This window comes from Tachyglossus aculeatus, chromosome X3, assembly GCF_015852505.1.
Source record: "Tachyglossus aculeatus isolate mTacAcu1 chromosome X3, mTacAcu1.pri, whole genome shotgun sequence".
Lineage (NCBI taxonomy): Eukaryota > Metazoa > Chordata > Mammalia > Monotremata > Tachyglossidae > Tachyglossus > Tachyglossus aculeatus.
This window is the reverse complement of record NC_052099.1, coordinates 34,438,253-34,456,564: the sequence shown is the minus strand read 5'-3', so window position 1 is coordinate 34,456,564 and position 18,312 is coordinate 34,438,253. Positions and strand designations below refer to the sequence as shown.

The 18,312-nt window shown below is 51.1% G+C and overlaps 1 protein-coding gene across 1 annotated transcript in view; it reads left to right on the top strand.

Moving 5' to 3' along the window:
• The window catches only part of RNF152 (ring finger protein 152), a 36,211-nt gene extending 24,945 nt beyond the window's left edge, over window positions 1-11,266 (top strand). The window contains exon 3 of the mRNA XM_038770509.1: window positions 9,888-11,266. Within this exon, the coding sequence (XP_038626437.1) occupies window positions 10,023-10,637 (615 nt within the window). The 5' untranslated portion in view covers window positions 9,888-10,022 and the 3' untranslated portion in view covers window positions 10,638-11,266. The remainder of the gene's footprint in view (window positions 1-9,887) is intronic.
• The last annotated feature ends 7,046 nt before the right edge of the window (window positions 11,267-18,312 follow it).

Sequence of the window (18,312 nt, the reverse complement as noted above, 5' to 3'; positions counted from 1 at the left end):
GATGCTGAGGCCAAGAAGATATAAATCATTCCGGCCCCATCCCTGTCCCCGTGGGGCTTTCAATCTTGGTGGCGAGGAGATCAATCAATCAGTCAATTGTATTTATTGAGCGCTTACCATGTGCAGGGCACCATACTAAGCACTTGGGAGAGTACAATAAAACAGAACTGGCAGAAACTTTCCAGTGCCCATGGGAAGCTTACAGTCTAGGAAAGATATAGAAGAGTGGAAGAGGCGGTAGAAAACAACCGCAGACATACCAGTGGGAGCCTCTAAAACCTAGCGGGGGATCAGCAGCTGCGAAGGGCATGGGGTGGGCTGGGAACAGAAGCAGTCTTGGCAAGGACTGGTCCTGAAGTCTCTCTCCTTGCCAAACCTCAGGTAAGAAGTGAGGTCTGTGCCCCTCAGAGTTGGGGTGTGGGTGGGCCCGGGCAGGTTGTCAGGAAAAACCCGCCTTCTCCCCCGCATCCGCCTGCACACCCACACCCTCTCTTCCCTGAGTTCCATCCTAGGGCATCAGTATTGTTGTTCCAACAGAGCCGTGTGAATGACCTCATAACTCGTGCGTCTGAATTTCATTTTCACCTTCCTCTTGTAGAGGTGGGAGGGGAAGTGCTGAGGAGTTGCCTCCCATAGTTACAGCGGTGGATTTGGCCAGAGCCATTCTAACCACAGGCAGCCCAGCCTTTGGGTTTTTGCCCAAATCTGGGGATGTGGCGATTTTAGCCACCGAAGGTGGACCTTCCTTTTTCCTGGGTTGGCCAGTTAAAATCTCAGATGCCGGGACAGAGGCGCGTGTTGAGATAAATGATTTTCCCATTTGCATCATAGCAATTGGTTGTGAAAGTCCAACAAGAGAGGGCAAGGTTACTGTGGTGGAGGATTTTCCGGTTAGGATTCTGTGGCAGTGATCCCAGCATTTTGGGTCTATCATCATCATCATCAATTGTATTTATTGAGCGCTTACTGTGTGCAGAGCACTGTACTAAGCGCTTGGGAAGTACAAGTTGGCAACATATAGAGACAGTCCCTACCCAATAGTGGGCTCACAGTCTAAAAGGGGGAGACAGAGGACAAAACCAAACATACTAACAAAATAAAATAAATAGAATAGATATGTACAAGTAAAATAAATAAATAAATAGAGTAATAAATCTGTACAAACATGTATACATATATACAGGTGCTGTGGGGAAGGGAAGGAGGTAAGATGGGGGGATGGAGAGGGGGGGATGGGGGGATGGAGAGGGGGGATGGAGGGGTCTATGTGTTCAGCATCCACAAGGGCCAGATACAGGTAAGAACAATCACATCCCACGCCTGAGGGAATGTATCAGCCAAGGGTCCAGCACAGTGTCCCTACAGCGTGGAAACCCTGCAAAGCTTTTCCCTCAGCTTGTTGGGCTAAGCGGAGAATGGGCAGCCAGGTGGCAAGGTAGGCTTGGGCCATGGTTAGGGCAGAAACTGGCTCAAAGTACTCTGGGTCAAGCTTCAAAGCGCACACTCTATGACTCACGGAGATCCTTTCTCTTCGCCATCTGTTTACGGAAACATCTGGTCCTTGCAGACTTGGTCCTGCTGCCCCAGAGAGTTTGATCGTCCACAAGCTGGATGCACGACAATAATAATTATGGTACTTGTTAAGTGCTTACTATGTCCCAAGCACTATTCTAAGCGCTGGAGATGATACAAGTTGATGAGGGTTGGACACAGTCCCTGTCTCACATGGGGCTCACACTCTTATCCCCATTTTATAGATGAGGTAACTGAAGCACGGAGAAGTTAAGTGACTTGCCGAAGGTCACACAGCAGACGTGTGGCAGAGCAGGATTAGAACTCAGCTCCTCCTGTCTCCCAGGCCTAGGCTCTATCCAGTAAGCCACGCTGCTTCAAGTCATCATGTCTTTGGTAGTAATGGGAGTTCAGAGCTCGCCGTGGCTTTTGGTAGCTTGTTTGGGTTGTAGAGCAGGGGCCTAGGGGTCAAAGCCCAGTGACCTCAGCCCTGCCTGTGCCTAATGGGGAAGAGGTGGCTTGTGACAAGCAGAAGGGCCTCCTTCCCTTCCCCACAGCACCTGTATATATGTATATATGTTTGTACATATTTATTACTCTATTTATTTATTTACTTATTTTACTTGTACATATATATTCTATTTATTTTATTTTGTTAGTATGTTTGGTTTTGTTCTCTGTCTCCCCCTTTTAGACTGTGAGCCCACTGCTGGGTAGGGACTGTCTCTATATGTTGCCAACTTGTACTTCCCAAGCGCTTAGTACAGTGCTCTGCACACAGTAAGCGCTCAATAAATATGATTGATTGATTGATTGATTGATTCTGCCTGAGAAATCAGGGCCTTTCCTATGAGCCTCCTCCCAGGGGGAATTCCAGGTCGGCTGGCCTAACCCAGGCCTGTCCAAACAGGAATGCCAGGAACGTGGAAGGCAGCATTCTCCCGACGTGAAGTTGAATCAGGAAGCTGGATGGATGGTGCTCAGCCTGGCAGTTAGGCAGGGCAGCCCCTCGGCACCTGGCTCCAGAGTCCCCTACTCGCTGCCTGTCTACCCAGATGGCACATTCGTGGGTGAGAGGGCAAGGCAGCTGAACAGGGGCCAGAGGCTTGTGAGGAAGATCGAAAAGACCGAGGGACCGACACTCCCTCACACATCATCTGCCGCTAATCTCCTCACCGTACCTCGTTCTCGCCTGTCCCGCCATCGACCCCCGGCCCACGTCATCCCCCGGGCCTGGAATGCCCTCCCTCTGCCCATTCGCCAAGCTAGCTCTCTTCCTCCCTTCAAGGCCCTACTGAGAGCTCACTTCCTCCAGGAGGCCTTCCCAGACTGAGCCCCTTCCTTCCTCTCCCCCTCGTCCCCCTCTCCATCCCCCCCATCTTACCTCCTTCCCTTCCCCACAGCACCTGTATATATGTATATATGTTTGTACATATTTATTACTCTATTTACTTATTTATTTATTTTACTTGTACATATCTATTCTATTTAATTTTGTTAGTATGTTTGGTTTTGTTCTCTGTCTCCCCCTTTTAGACTGTGAGCCCACTGCTGGGTAGGGACTATATATGTTGCCAACTTGTACTTCCCAAGCGCTTTGTACAGTGCTCTGCACACAGTAAGCGCTCAATAAATACGATTGATTGATTGATTGATTGATCTTCAGATGAGGCCGGCCCGGTCTCTGTCGTGCGATGGGTTTGGCCCATCTCTGTTTTCCCCTGTCTCTTGGGAACCCCATTCTCTAGATGGTAAGCTCCAAAGGGCGGGGAACAAGTCTACCGACTGTCATATTGTACTTTCCCAAGCGCTTAGTACGGTGCTCTGCGCACAGTAAGCTCTCAGTAGATACCATTGCTCAATGAGTGGATTTGCAGAGCCTTCAGTGGAGGAGACCAACTGCTCTCCCGACGGCTACCCGCCGGGCCAATCCGCCCACCGTGCCCCTGCTGCAGGCTCCCAATATCCCCCCTGTTGAGTGGCACACTACTTCAGGTTGGGCTCCCCTTGGCTTTTAAACCATTCGTTCTGTTGACCTCTCGGTCTGCCATTCTACTGCCGCTCAGGTGTCCTTGTGCCCATCGTCGTCACTCGGACGATGACTCATCTGGCGTGGAGGGCGACCAGGGGTGTGAAAGGACAGGGACTGTGGGCATCCAGTGGGAAAAGCCCCACACTGACCCTTGAGTAGCCATCTTTGAAGTCTTACAGCATAAACGAGTTTTCTACTTGTCACTGTGATTGCCAAGATTGTAAAATTACATTTTTCACTGTTAATTTGAAGGAGCTTCAAAAGATTTTTCCCTTTCTATTTGAGATGAGCCTTAGCGGCTAGTTTCCTCTTGGAAAAGCGTTTTTCCCCTCCCTCTATCTCCTTTTCAGCCTCGGGGCACCTAAAACGAATGGAACTGGCTTCCTCATAAATCATATGTGCTCTGCAGTGCTTTCACAGAATGCTTAATGTGTTTGGGGAGCTTATGGGAGGCTCTCCCTCCCTCTCGCCAAAACGAGTTGCTTTATAGGAGTCTCGGATTGACCTTGCCGTGTGACAGGTGTGTGAACAGCACATATCGGTGCAAGATTTAGCGGTGCCGGGGGCTCTCCTACCCGACTCTCATGAAGCCCGGTAAAATTCAGCTTTAACTGTTGTAGTCTATTATGGATGCCCTGATTTTTGACTCATTTACGTTATTTATTGTAAATAGGTTGAGGGCAGGAACCCTGTGTGAGTGAGAATAATGCATCCCTTTGTGAAAGGTGTTCTTAGGTATCCTCTTTGTGTGACCGGCTGAAAATATTCTCCGTAACCCTTAGATTCAGTTTCCCTGGGTGTGTTGAAAAACCAGTCCCATCCGTCTCTGTCTCCCTTGCCTTCCTCCCCTCTCCCACTCGGTTTCGGTTGCCTCACGGGCTGACCCTGCTGCTCTTCTCTCCTCACAGGTGTCCGACGGCTCCAGCGTCTGTCCTCTTGCCTCTCTGGCTCTGAATCCCTCTCTCCCCCGACCCCGGCTGCCCTTCCTCCTGCTTCTCTTTCCCCCTGGTCCCACCAGCTGCCCCTGCCCTTCTTCCTCAGCCAGACACCATCATCATCAATCGTATTTATTGAGCGCTTACTGTGTGCAGAGCACTGTAGTAAGTGCTTGGGAAGTACAAGTTGGCAACACCACCAACGAGCCGCCTCCCAGTGAGGGAAGGCTCAGAGGAGGCCCAGCCGGGGATGCTCCCCGCGTTCAACCGCGAGGTTGTCCTAGTCCCCAGATGCTCCATGGGAAGAAAATGGAAAGAAAGTTGGACTATTGATTTGTGACCATGATGAAGCAGGATGGGGTGGGAATGGACAGTGGGTGGCTTTGGCGGGCCCCCAGAAGCCAGTCAGCAGTGAGAACCCCCCTCTCCTGGGAGGCACGGGAAGAGAAAGAGCAAGACAGATGGAAGGAAAATCTCCCAGCTGGGGTCGCCCAGGGACCCTCTTGGTTTCTTTGGTGATGGGAGGGGAGAGGGCTTGATGGGGAAGGGGCCTAGTGCAGGAAGAACTCCACCTTATTTGCTTTGCACTGGGAGGGTTGGGGGGAGGGAGCCTCACTACCACTGTTTCCTTTTGTCGGGGGCACTGCCCTCTCAGGCTTGAGGCTGGGGATCCCAGCAGTGATTCCAACAGGGAGTTTGTAAGCTTGCTTCTTGCATTACTTGAGCATTTCTGCCATGGTTTCTCCCTCCCACCTGCCTCTCCCCAGTCAAGTATTGGGCGACATACACCCTGAAACCTTCCAGAAGTGAGTTCCCGGTCCGGACGTTAGCTCTCACCCTTTCCTCTCCTGGAATTGTCCAGGGCTCTCGGGCGCCAGGCCACTGTGCCACCCTGGGATCCCCCCAGGGGCTTCGATATGTGGTCGGGTCTTCCCTCGCCCATCTTGTGCTGCCGAAAGCAGTGCTAGTTCTGGAAGTCATTTTGGTGTCAATTCTGTGCCAGGCATTGTCGGGGGGCTGAGGTAGATACAAGCTAATCAGATCAGAAAAGGTCTGATGGCTGGGTTCTATGTCTCTCCGCCTTCGGGGGCATAGGGCAGAAACTCTTGAGGTGAAACTGCTCAAGAAGGTCCATGTGCCTTCTGTGGGAGAGCCAGGGCTCCCAACCAGATGGGTCGGACACTACCGCTACCATCATCATCACGTACTGGGCAACTACTTTTCACAGGGCACTAGGCCCTGGGGGATAGCCAATAAAAATTAAGAATGTGGTCTGTGTTCTTGCTTCTGTGAAATGACCTTAGAGAAGCAGCGTGGCTCAGTGGAAAGAGCCCAAGCTTTGGAGTCAGAGGTCATGGGTTCAAATCCCGGCTCCACCAACTGTCAGCTGTGTGACTTTGGGCAAGTCACTTCACTTCTCTGGGCCTCAGTACCTCATCTGTAAAATGGGGATGACGACTGTGAGCCCCCCGTGGGACAACCTGATCACCTTGGAACCTCCCCAGCGCTTAGAACGGTGCTTTGCACATAGTAAGCACTTAATAAATGCCATCATTATTATTAAAGGAGGGAGACAAATGATCAAATAGGGAAAAGTGCAAGAACGTGGACACAAATGATACAAACAAAAATAGACGAATGGAAATAAATAAAGCTTTACACCCGGACCAGGATGACTTATGGGTGATATGAGCAGAGCAGCAGCATGGCTTAGTGGAAAGATCACGGGCCTGGGAATCAGGGGACTTGGGTTCTTATATCGGTTCTGCTGATTCCCTGCTCCGTGACCTTAGGCAAGTCACTTAACTTCTCTGTGCCTCAGTTTACTCATCTGTAAAATGGAGATTCAATACCCATTCTCCCTCCTACTTTGGGAGCCTCTTGTGGGACAGGTACTGTGTCCAACCTGATTAACTTACATCTACCGTTGTGCTTAAAACAGTATTTGACACCTAGTAAGTGTTTAACAAATACCACAAAAAACGGTTGGGGGTTAATTAGAGGAATTTTTGGAACTGAGGTGTACGGCCCATTTAAGCGTGGCTCAGTGGCAAGAGCCCGGGCTTTGGAGTCAGAGGTCATGGGTTCAAATCCCAGCTCTGCCAACTGTCAACTGTGTGACTTTGGGCAAGTCACTTCAATTCTCTGTGCCTCAGTTACTTCATCTGTAAAATGGGGATTAAAACTGTGAGCCCTCTGTGGGACAACCTGATCACCTTATAACCTCCCCAGCGCTTAGAACAGTGCTTTGCACATAGTAAGCGCTTAACAAATACCATCATTATTATTATTATTATTATTTAAGAAATTTCAGCGGGAACTGGCACGAGAAGGTGGGGTGATAACTGGAGGAAACAGTGGCGTTTGGGGGCAATTGCTCGGAGACAGAGGGAAAGAGCCAGAGGAGACTGAGGGGATGGAAGAGATCAGGAAGAGGAGCGGGAGAGGTGAGGCACAGGGAGAGGGGCAGAACGTAAGAATACTAGGACAACAACCGGGAAGGAGGAGATCGATAGAGTACTGAAGAGGCGAAGTGAGCCTTGGGAAATTTCAAGTCTGAAGATCTTGATCTGGTCAATAAAATGGTGAGATCATGGGATTAGAGAAAGTACAGGCAGGAGCAGAGGAGGCTTCAGAGGGAGTTAAAGGCTTGGCCAATCGGCGGGGCCTGTGTGTGGAATTCATTGTTGCGAAAGAGCAGGGTTCCAGCTCATTCATTCATTCAATCGTATTTACTGAGCGCTTACTGTGTGCAGAGCACTGTACTAAGCACTTGGGAAGTACAAGAGAAGCAGCGTGGCTCAGTGGAAAAGAGCCCGGGCTTTGGAGTCAGAGGTCATGGGTTCAAACCCCAGCTCCACCAGTTGTCAGCTGTGTGACTTTGGGCAAGTCACTTGACTTCTCTGGTCCCAGTTACCTCATCTGTAAAATGGGGATTAAGACTGTAAGCCCCACGTGGGACACCTGATCACCTTGTAACCTCCCCAGCGCTTACAACAGTGCTTTGCACATAGTAAGTGCTTAATAAATGCCATTATTATTATTATTATTATTACAAGTTGGCAACATATAGAGATGGTCCCTACCCAACAGCGGGCTCACAGTCTAGAAGGGGGAGACAGACAACAAAACAAAACATATTAACAAAATAAAATAAATAGAATAGTAAATATGTACAAGTAAAATAGAGTAATAAATATGTACAAACACATATACAGGTGCTGTGGGGAGGGGAAGGAGGTAAGGCGGGGGATGAGGAGGGGGAGAGGAAAGAGGGGCCTCAGTGTGAGAAGGCCTCCTGGAGGAGGTGAGCTCTCAGTAGGGCTTTGAAGGGAGGAAGAGAGCTAGCTTGGCGGATGTGCGGAGGGAGGGCATTCCAGGCCAGGGGGAGGACGTGGGCCGGGGGTCGACGACGGGACAGGCCAGAACAAGGCACAGTGAGGAGGTTAGCGGCGGCAGAGGAGCGGAGGGTGCGGGTTGGGCTGGAGAAGGAGAGAAGGGAGGTGAGGTAGGAGGGGGCGAGGGGATGGACAGCCTTGAAGCTGAGAGTGTAGAGTTTTTGCCCGATGCTCAAGAGGGTGATTTGAAGTGGCAGGTATTGAGTTTTGGCTCTCACCAAGATCACTCAGTGGCACGAGGGCAGGAGAGGAGGAAGTAGACTGTTGGGTGACCCAGGGCTGCAGTTGGCAGGGCCAGAATGATGGAAGCCAAGGGGGTGAGAGGGACGTTGTTGGAAAGGCCGATGTTGAGGTAGGTCAGGAGAGGCCCAGTAGTTTTAGAAGAGGGTCCAGACACTGGAGGTCTCAGTTGGGGGCAAACGAGAGGTTTGGGGTGCCGGGGGGAGAGAGAGAGAGAGACATTTGGAATGTTGTATAAAGCTTCGTGCCTCATTGTTGCCAGACTCGGAATGTCCAACCTCCCGGAGCCGTGTTGATCTGCTTTTCTCTGAAATCATTTCATCACCGGAGAGTGCACTGCCTAATTTCCCAATGGATCGGAAGTGTACTGGGACTCCAGCTTCCAGACACCTCGTTTTCACCCTCAAACACGATGGCGGGCAATTCCGAAACATTGTTAATCAATACGGTACACCCATTGGTTTGTATTCCCGGTCTGCAGAACACATTTTCCATCAGCAAAGGCCTGCGATTGAATTAGCACGTCATGCAGGGAGAACACCTTTCACCTATTAAGAATGCCGAGCCATAAATAGATTTCCAAACTTATTCATCGGAAGTTTATTTCCACCTACCCTAATTGAAAATAAATTTGATATTTTTTCTCTCTTTGAATGCTATTTCCTCTTCTTTACCTGTTTTGTTTTGCTGCCCTTTCTGGTTTGTGCCGAAAGGGCAAAGAATGACTCCTCGTTAGCCTCGGAACATTGCCCGTACATTCTCTTCTCTTTACCAAACTAATCATCATCGTTAATTATACTCTGGAAATTAAACTGGAAATTCACCAAGTAAGCGCGGCATTGTTTAACGCAGAATGAAACCCTTTATGGATTTGCAATCCTGTTGCCTCGGCCCTGAAAGTTTTGGGCACCTGTTCCTCTCCCTCTCCTCTCGCCGAAAGGCTGTTGGCCTTTCTCTGCTGTGCTTGCCGGTGGTGACCTCCGTGCTGCTGGCCATGAGCCAAGTGGACGGGAAAATAGTAAATTCCGCTTCCCTTGCTGTCCTCCTCTTCTGTTGAGCTTTCAGGCCTTTCATTTCACAGCCCTGTGCCTCAGTCTCCTCATCTGTAAAGTGAGAAGTCCATACCCACTGTCGCTTGTGCTTACTCTGTGAGCCCCAAGTGGGACAGGGCCCGTGTCTGACCGGATTATCTTGAATCTACCCAGCATTTAGTTTGGTGTTTGGCACATAGTAAGCGCTTCGCAGGTATCACAATTGTTATTATTAGATGGGTTCAAATGAATGACTGCAGTTGATGCCTGCAAGGCGCCTCCCGCTGAGGTCTTGCGTCGCTGCCTGCTTGGAAGGGCAAGATCCACACTGGGTGGTCACAGTCGAAACATCTGCACTGGGCCCTTTTTAGGTAAAGCTACGTAGACTGGATAGAGAGGTCCTTTGGGGGGCTTCTGCTCCAGTGGGAAATTTGGGGTAAAGCTTGGGATTTGTAGAGTCATGGGATGCCAAGCCAGAGGGTACCCCCATTCTCCCTGCCGCCCACCCCTTTCCCTTCTCTTGATGGGCAAAGAACTCCCAGTGGGAGCAGAGCAATAGACCGGGAGTCCTCGGTAGCATCAGCAGAAGCTCCCGTGCAAGCAGGCGCCTGCTCCCTGCCCTCTCTGGGCCCAGGAAGCGTTAAAGGGGCCACAGGGCCGCACCCTACTCCTGGTTCAGTTTGTCTGGTGGTGTTCCCTTGGGAGATAACTGTGTTTGTTTTCCTTTGTGTCCCCTCAGGCATGGGCGGCCGGGAACCTGCTGGACCCCCGATCGCCTCCTGACCGCGTTCCTGTCCTGGAGAGGCGTGGGAAGGGGGAGCGGGCCCGAGCCGGGGGATCCCGCGGGTCTCTCCTCCCCCCCGGGACCGCCAGCATGGAGCCCCTGTCCCAGGACTCTCTGCTGGAATGCCAGATCTGTTTCAATTATTACAGCCCCCGGCGGAGGCCCAAGCTGTTGGACTGCAAGCACACCTGCTGCTCAGTTTGCCTCCAGCAGATGAGGACCAGCCAGAAGGACCTCCGCTGCCCCTGGTGTCGCGGCGTGACCAGGCTGCCCCCGGGCTTCTCCGTCTCTCAGCTGCCCGACGACCCCGAGGTGCTGGCGGTCATCGCCATCCCCCACGCGTCCGAGCACACCCCCGTTTTCATCAAACTCCCCAGCAACGGCTGCTACATGCTGCCCCTGCCCCCTCCCAAGGAACGCACCCTGCTGCCGGGTGACGTCGGCTGCCGCCTCCTTCCTGGGGGCCAGCCTAAGTCCGTCACTGTGGTGACCGTCCCGGCCGAGGAGCGGCCCCTCCAAGGGGCCGCCCCGCCGGCCCCCGGGGAGGAAGAACAAGAGCCGCGGGGCGGAGCGGGGAAGAGTGCCACCTGGTCGGGCGTGTGCACTGTCATCCTGGTGGCCTGCGTCCTGGTCTTCCTGCTCGGCATCGTCCTCCACAACATGTCGTGCATATCCAAGCGCTTCACCGTCATCTCCTGTGGCTGAGCCGGCGCCTCCGGGGTGGAGTCTCGGGGCGCCAGCTTAGGGGTGGAGACGGGGATGATGGTGGTGGCGGTGGTGGTGGTGGCGGCCATGGGGGTGGTGACGACGGAGGCGGGAAGGTGGAGAGGAGATGGGGGGGTGGCGATGCCGGTCGATTGGTTCAGAGCACCGGGCGGCCGCCTGGCGGTCCGATGGCGGACGCGAAGGGTGGTCTCCCCCCGGGGACGGGGCACATTGGACCGGGAAGCCAACGACCCACGCGTTGAAGAAGACTGCATGCATCGCCATTTATTTATTGAATCATTTATTCAATGAGTGGTATTTTGTAACGATTTCGATCCTGGTTCAAGGTAGGTGTAGTCCACTTAGCCGTCCCGGTACTGTGCGAGGCCAGCGGTGGAGGTCGGCCGCAGAATGCGGCCCGGGGAAATCAAAACGCCCGTGTGGGCCCCAAGAATGAAGTGTGAGAAATCTATGGAAAATTGGCTAATAACACATGTCGGGGCCCCCTCCTCTTCTTCTTTGCTTTTAATGAGGTGGAAAATCATGTGAAAAACAAAGCTCTGTCTTCACTGAGTTGATACATTTTGAATGGCTCTGATTAAAGTGCAATGGACGCCAGGTTTCCAGAACCGATGCTTGAAAGGTGTCCCATCTCTGTGTGTGTGTGTGTGTGTGTGTGTGTGTTTGTGTGTGTGTGCGCACGCGCCCACGTGTGCACATGTGTGTCTGTGTTATGCACTCTCTCCTGAGGGTAGAGTCCACCCCTGTAGTTAGAGTTTGCTCAAGGGTGGCGGGAAGAAGGATATGTGCGTTTGTGTGTGTGTGTGTGTGTGTGTGTATGTGTGTGTGTGTATGTAAGTGAAGACTGAGCAGGAGGAAGCTATAAAGGGAATTGGGAAGATTACGTAAGATTTCATGATACATACTTGTGCATGGACCATTTGACAAAGATGGGGCGGGGTATGTGTGTATGTGCGTGTTTGTGTGTGCATGCCTACCTCAGGTTTCTACATCCTTTCTGAAGAGGTTCTGGGAGTGAAGAGTCGTGACATGGGACTGGTGACTTGATGGACTTGACTTCTTCCAGTGAAGTATCAAGAAACACGTTACTTTTACACTGCGTCTCCTCTTCGCACGAATTGTTATAGCTTGAGAAGGGGTTCAAAGCAAAATCGGAAACTGAGTCAAATGATCACCAGCTTAAGAGTGGGTTTGGGATAAAGCCAGCAGACAATCCAAGAATAAGCTATGGGGGATTGACTCTTGGAAGCCCGGTTTTTCTCGACAGGGAAAATTAATTGAGAAGACGTCGCCATTATGCTCCCTTTCAACTGTCTAGTTTGCCCTGGAAGTGACTCACTTGGCCAATTCCAGGCTCCCAAGATAGGGCAGGTTCTGGATCCCAGCCGCAGCCACTCAGATCCCAAGGGATACCTGGGAGCCGTCTGCTTCTGTGGAATGCCTGGCAAGAGTGCAGATAGAAATGGGAATGCACTTCCCAGGATGGATTTTATTTGTCTTTTCACGGGACAGATAGGGACAGGGACGTGGAGAGGAGCCCTGGTTGTCCCGCTGACAGAACAGTGGTGGGCTTGAAGCTGGGCTTGTTTCTGGTTTCTGGTTCGTCTGCGCTGGGGTCACCTGCAGAAAAAGCATCCTCTTCTGGAGCAGGAAATTAGACTCTAGGCCAAAGAATCTGTTACCAAATTCTTGCAGGAAAAAATAAATTGGGCACTTAGTCTTTCAAATTCTGTTGCTCTTAATATCGGAAATTAAGTTAGAAGAATAAATTGGAAACTAGATTGAAGTGCCATGTTTTGTAATTTGCTGGGTGTTTTACAAGTAATCTGGGATTTATTATGTGCTGATAATTTGGGATTCATGGTTTGCGGCATACAATTCTGCATTATGTAATGTAATGTAATAATTGTAATGGTGGTATTTGTTAAGCGCTTACTATGTGCCGAGCACTGTTCTAAGCACTGGAGTAGATTCAAGGGAATCAGGTTGGACACAGTCGCTGTCCCACATGGGGCTTACAAGTCTTAATCACCGTTTTACAGACAAGGTTACTGAGGCACAGAAAAGTGAAGTGACTTGCTCAAGGTCGCACAACAGATATGTGGTTGAGCTGGGTTTAAAACCCTCTGATTCCCAGGCTCGTGTTCGTTCCATTAGGCCACACTGCTTCCCGAATGTACTACTGTACATATACCAAATGTATACTTCGGTTGGTAACCATTTCTCATGTGATTTGCCTAAATGCATGTCTGATCCACTTTCTAACCAGACACTGTTTTGTTTCTATTCTCCATGTGGACAGGGAGATGTGGTGAATTTGGGGAGCAGTATTAATGTTTCATTTCAAATGACCTTCGGAAGCCCGTCTGTGTGTGTGAGTGTGTTAGTGCTGGGCCATGCGAGCTATTCATTCTTTCATTCAATCGTATTTATTGAGCACTTACTATGTGCAGAGCACTGTACTAAGCGCTTGGGAAGTACAAGTTGGCAACATATAGCGACGGTCCCTACCCAGCAGCGGACATGCCACGGCAGCCTTCCCCCTGAACACGCGCCATCGATGGAGGGACCACTGGGAGACAGATCAACTTCGCTTTGCAAGCCAGCCTCGCCGAGCCGAAAACCTGCAGCGGGACGGATCCATCCACCTGGGTTTCTTGGGGTGGTTCCCGGTGGCGGAAAATGTTCCCGGAAGAAGCCCAAGGCAGACAGACCCCAGCGAGCCACGGAGCCACCCACCCAACCACCCACTCTAGCTCTCTGTTGGATTTTTGACCCTGAGCGCTGCTGCATTATTCACCTGAAAGAAATCAGATTTTTTTACGGGTCTGCTTCTGTTGATGAGTTGCTTTCTAGACAGATTCATCCTGCCGATGGGGCAGCTCCAGAGAGCTTGTGTTCCTTTAGCCTTGCAATTATGTTCTTGAGGTCACGCTGCCTGTAAAAATTCAACTTGGCCCACTAAATTAGCATCGGCTCTTGCCTAGATTGACCGAGTCACATCCTAGCCGCTCCCTCTCCCCTCCGGCTCTCCGTGTCCCTGGGCTGAGGAAAACAAGCCTCTTCCTTTCCTCACCCCCTCAGAATGGGTAAGACTAGGAAAGGGACCTGTTTCCAATTTCTTTGGAGCATATCGCTCGCTTCTCCCTCAGCTCACCCTGATTTCTTTTGGGGCTGTGTCTGTGCCTGAGGATTGTTTTCTGGATGACGCATGTCACCTGCTTCCTTCACGGCAGCTTTTATTTGGGGGTTTTGCTAACCACACTTGAATGTTCATTTGATGAGGAAGAAGTGAATTAAAAGAAAAGTGTTTTATTATGTGAGTCGAGGATGCGGGCTTTAAAACCTGGCAATTAGTGACTCCTCCGGGTTTAACGATATGAAAGATCAGAGGTGTTGAATAACAAAAAGCAAGCAGGAATGTGAAGTTTCATCTTTATTGCTATCAGTCTGAATAAAGTATTAGCAGGAAGGCTTGCTTGGGGGTGGTGGGGGCACCCAATCTGAGGCTTCCTACCACCTTGGTTGGTCAGGATTAATGCAGGGCCATTTTATGCTGTTTTTGACCATATGTGGAATGTGGTGGGGTTTTGAGATCCCTCCAGTTGGCCACCTGGGCTGCATCTTCTGTGCTGTATGTGATGATGATGGTATTTGTTAAGTGCTTACTAGGTATCAAGTACTGGTCTAAGCCCTGGGGTAGATACAAGCTAATCGGGTTGGACACAGTCCCTGTCCCACAGTCTTAATCCCCATTTTACACATGAGGGAACTGAGGCCCAGTGAAGTGACTTGCCCAAGGTCACACGGCATACAAGTGGCGGAGCTCAAGTGCTTAGTACAGTGCTCTGCACACAGTAAGCGCTCAATAAATACGATTGAATGAATGAGTGAGCCCAGGTCCTTTCGACTCCCAGGCTCTATCCCCCTAGACCATGCTGCTTCTCTACGTGGGCAGTGCCTATGGCCTTCGGGGGGTTAATTGGAAAAGAAATCATCCTCTAGCATTTTAGGAGAGAGGTTTAGAAGATGAATGTCTTTTGGTCGGTTTCGTGTTACACTCATTTACACAGGAATTTAGGATTCCAATTTTTTCCTATCACCTGCTTCCTCTGCTTCGACCTCATTAGACTGTGAGCCCACTGGTGGGTAGGGACTGTCTCTATATGTTGCCAACTTGCACTTCCCAAGCGCTTAGTACAGTGCTCTGCACACAGTAAGCGCTCAAGAAATACGATTGATGATGATGATGATGTCTTAGTCCTCTCAAGGATTCTGACACTTGAGGAAAAAAGGCTGAGGGGAAAACTCAAGGGGTCGTGAGAACTAGAGCCAAAGGGAAGAGGACTGTTAGATTATCAGTCCCTCCCCCAGGCGTTTGCTCAGTCCTGCCGGCGAATGAGGCTCGGACGCCTGAGGGGAAATGGGAAACTCTCACCCGGCAGCGTACATCTGTCTGGAGAGCGGTTGTGTACGTGCGTGTGGCGTTGGACATTCATTCATTCATTCAATCGTATTTATTGAGCGCTTACTTTGTGCAGAGCGCTTGGGAAGCACAAGTTGGCAACATATAGAGACGGTCCCTACCCAACAGCAGGCTCACAGTCTCAAATGTGACCCTTCCTCTGGCGAGAAGGCACCCCTCACTCGAGACCGGTTGGGAGGCCCCATCCCGCCCTTCATTTTGTCTGCTGAGATGCAGCCCGGGATGTGAAGGGAGACATCCCTGCCACATCTTTGAGTGAAACTTCTCAGGGAGCTTCAGGACCGGAGAAAATTCCATTGTGGAGGGGCCCTGTGGCTCATCTGGCCCACCTCCATGACCCCGAAGATCCCAGAGAAAGCAGCGCTGTTCACCCCCACCAACCATCGTTTTCTCTGAACAGCGCAGAGTCGGGGAGAAGAGTAGCACCGGCAAGCCCTGCCACTGCTGGAGTCTAAATGGACTGTGGGCCGTCTCCTTGGTGCCGAAGAACCAGCTGCTCTAACAGCCACACCCTGCCTTGGACAACAAGCCCGGGCCAACACAGCCACTGGAAATTTCCCCAGCCCCAGGCTATAGTCTAGTTAGGATCAACTGGAGAAGCTTTTTATCTGCCACCCCCTGGAACGGGGGCCTCCCCGAGAGTTTTGGATTGAACAGATCTGTTACCAGCGACTTTCCAGACTGGCTCAACTGGAAACTTCAGACTGGTCTAGTAGACGCTGCCTTTCTCACCGTGTCCTCTTCCCTCTGCTCGGGACAGATCATGCATTGTGTTAGTCTGGGTCTCCCTGAAGGTTTCCGTGGGAGAGCTACCTTGAGGTCTGCCAAAGATGGCCATAGCAGATGTCCTTGGTGGGTCCTACAGAAAGGACAAGCAGTCAGTGTTTCAAAGGAACGCAAGGGCGCAGGAAATACCCCCAGGTGAACGGTCAATGCCGTGGCCTGCTTTTTCACAATCCAGCGGAGTTTGTTCTACTACTGTACACCCTCAGGCTGTTTAAGTTCCTTTGCTTGGGGAATCTTGAATGGCCTAGGTGCTTTTAAACGGAGAACAATTTACTGAGCAGAATCGTCTGTCATCTGTGGCACCAAAAGTAGCCACGATCACTGTCCTCCCCCGTTCCACATCCACCATGCAAGTCTCCTTTAGGTCTTCTTGCAAGTCCTATCTCTCAGGCAGGAAGTTTGGCTTGGAAAAATCCTCCTGGTAGTGTCAGCTGTCCTGTAGGGTGGATCGATTCAGGCAGCGCTTCATTTTTGGAAGGCGAAGCTCAGCTCGTCTGACACATTAGGGCCCCCAGGTACCAGATGAAGGCCGTCTCCGTCACCGCCAAAGTCAATACCCTGGCTCTGGCAGCATGCACACTTGAAATAGTGTGGACCCGTGCACAAACCAGCAACAAAAAACGATTGTTTTCATGTTCAGTTTACAATTAAGGTAACACAGCAATTGTGAAAACTTACCATCTTCCTCAAAGTCAGTGCTGGCAATGACGTTGTTGTTGTTGACACACCTCTTTCTAGCAGCATTTACTTGAAGAAGATGAAAGAAGCCCAGCCTTTGGCTTGCCGCTCCAGACCTAGGTTCAGCATGTGGCCGTGTGCTGTAACTCTCCCAAGTGCTGCAGTAGCGAAAAATCATGATGTCACAAATCCGTGTGTGTCAAATATTGTCAATTGGGTGGAAGATGTTGGTGGAAATGACGTCATCTTAGGTAGCCCTCTAGACTGAAAGCTCGCTGTGGGCAGGGAATGTATCTGTTGTTATATTGTACTCTTCCAAGTGGTGTACAGTGTATATTGTGCTCTCCTTAGTACAGTGCTCTGCACGCAGCATGCGTTCAGTAAATACAATTGAAAGATCTCAAGCTGGGCCAGCCCCCAGCTCAAGCCTCTGGGATCACTTCGACCCCGTCGCCTTGGACATGGGGGCTGACTGGGTCCTGGCGGCTGTTCTGTGAGGCCGACCTCCCTGTCAGAAGGGGCAGGGGCTGGGCTCCAGCGGGGTGACTCTGATCCTCTCAAGCAAGATTTCACCACCTCCAGAGCCGGTGGCTCCAGAAAGTTTTGTGCTGTGTGGTTACTTGACTCTGAGCAGCTGGGGGCTTGCTGGAAGAGGAGGGGTCTTCTTCCTCCAGGAAGGAGGCTGTCAGCACAGTAAGCCATTGGGAGGGGCAGCTCATTGCAGTCTCATCTGGCCTCCTCTATCGTAAAGATGATGTCCAGCCCAGTTGTTTCGGGGTGATCACACACATAGGTTCTGGGGGAGCGCTTACCCTCCTTAGATGTTGGGAACGTCGGACCTTGGCTTCCCTCGGCTCAGGCCCTCTTTCAGGGGCTCCCATCACCTGGTTCAGTGTCTGCACAGTCGCCGCTTGGAGAATCAATCAATCAATCAATCAATCAATCGTATTTATTGAGCGCTTACTATGTGCAGAGCACAGTACTAAGCGCTTGGGAAGTACAAATTGGCATCACATGGGATTGATTGATGGGAATGGGATTCCCTGTCTTGGTCTGGCAGTAGGGCTGAGGGATCATAGCGGGGAGGGAAGGGCAGGCCGGTTGGCTCGCCTCGGCCGCTGGGCAGGAAGTTCCAGTTGGCCCTAAGTGGCTGACCTCTTGTTTGAAGCTTGTTGGCCAGGTGCCCGGCACTGAGTGGTGAGAAGAGGGTGGGCTAAAGGGATGTAGCCTTTCGATCCTATTTGTTTTGGACTGTCTTCTCTCTCTCAATCCCAAAGGAAAGTGGCAGTTAGGAGGCCTTCAAGTAGTCCGCAAAGGGATCTGCTAGCGAGGAGGCGGAAGGTGAGTGAGCAGTCCCGTATCCCCACCCCCAAGCCCATGTGTAGCATGCACGTGTAAGCACATGCGTGCCTGTGCATATGGGATGTCAGTGGTCGGCTCTGTTAGCAGGGAGAGGTGTAGTCCTTGGGGTCAAATGACAAAACCTGGAGTGGAAAGAGAAGCTACCCCGAGGTAGCTTATTTACAAGGAAAGGGCTACTGGCTAGCAGATGGCTCAATCAACCAATTGCTTGAATTTATTTTTTTAATGGTATTTGTTAAGTGCTCACTGTGTGCCAGACATTGTAAGTGTCTGGGGTAGTTACAAGCTTGTCAGATGGACACAGTCCCTGTCCCACAAGGGGCTTACAGTCTTAATACCCAT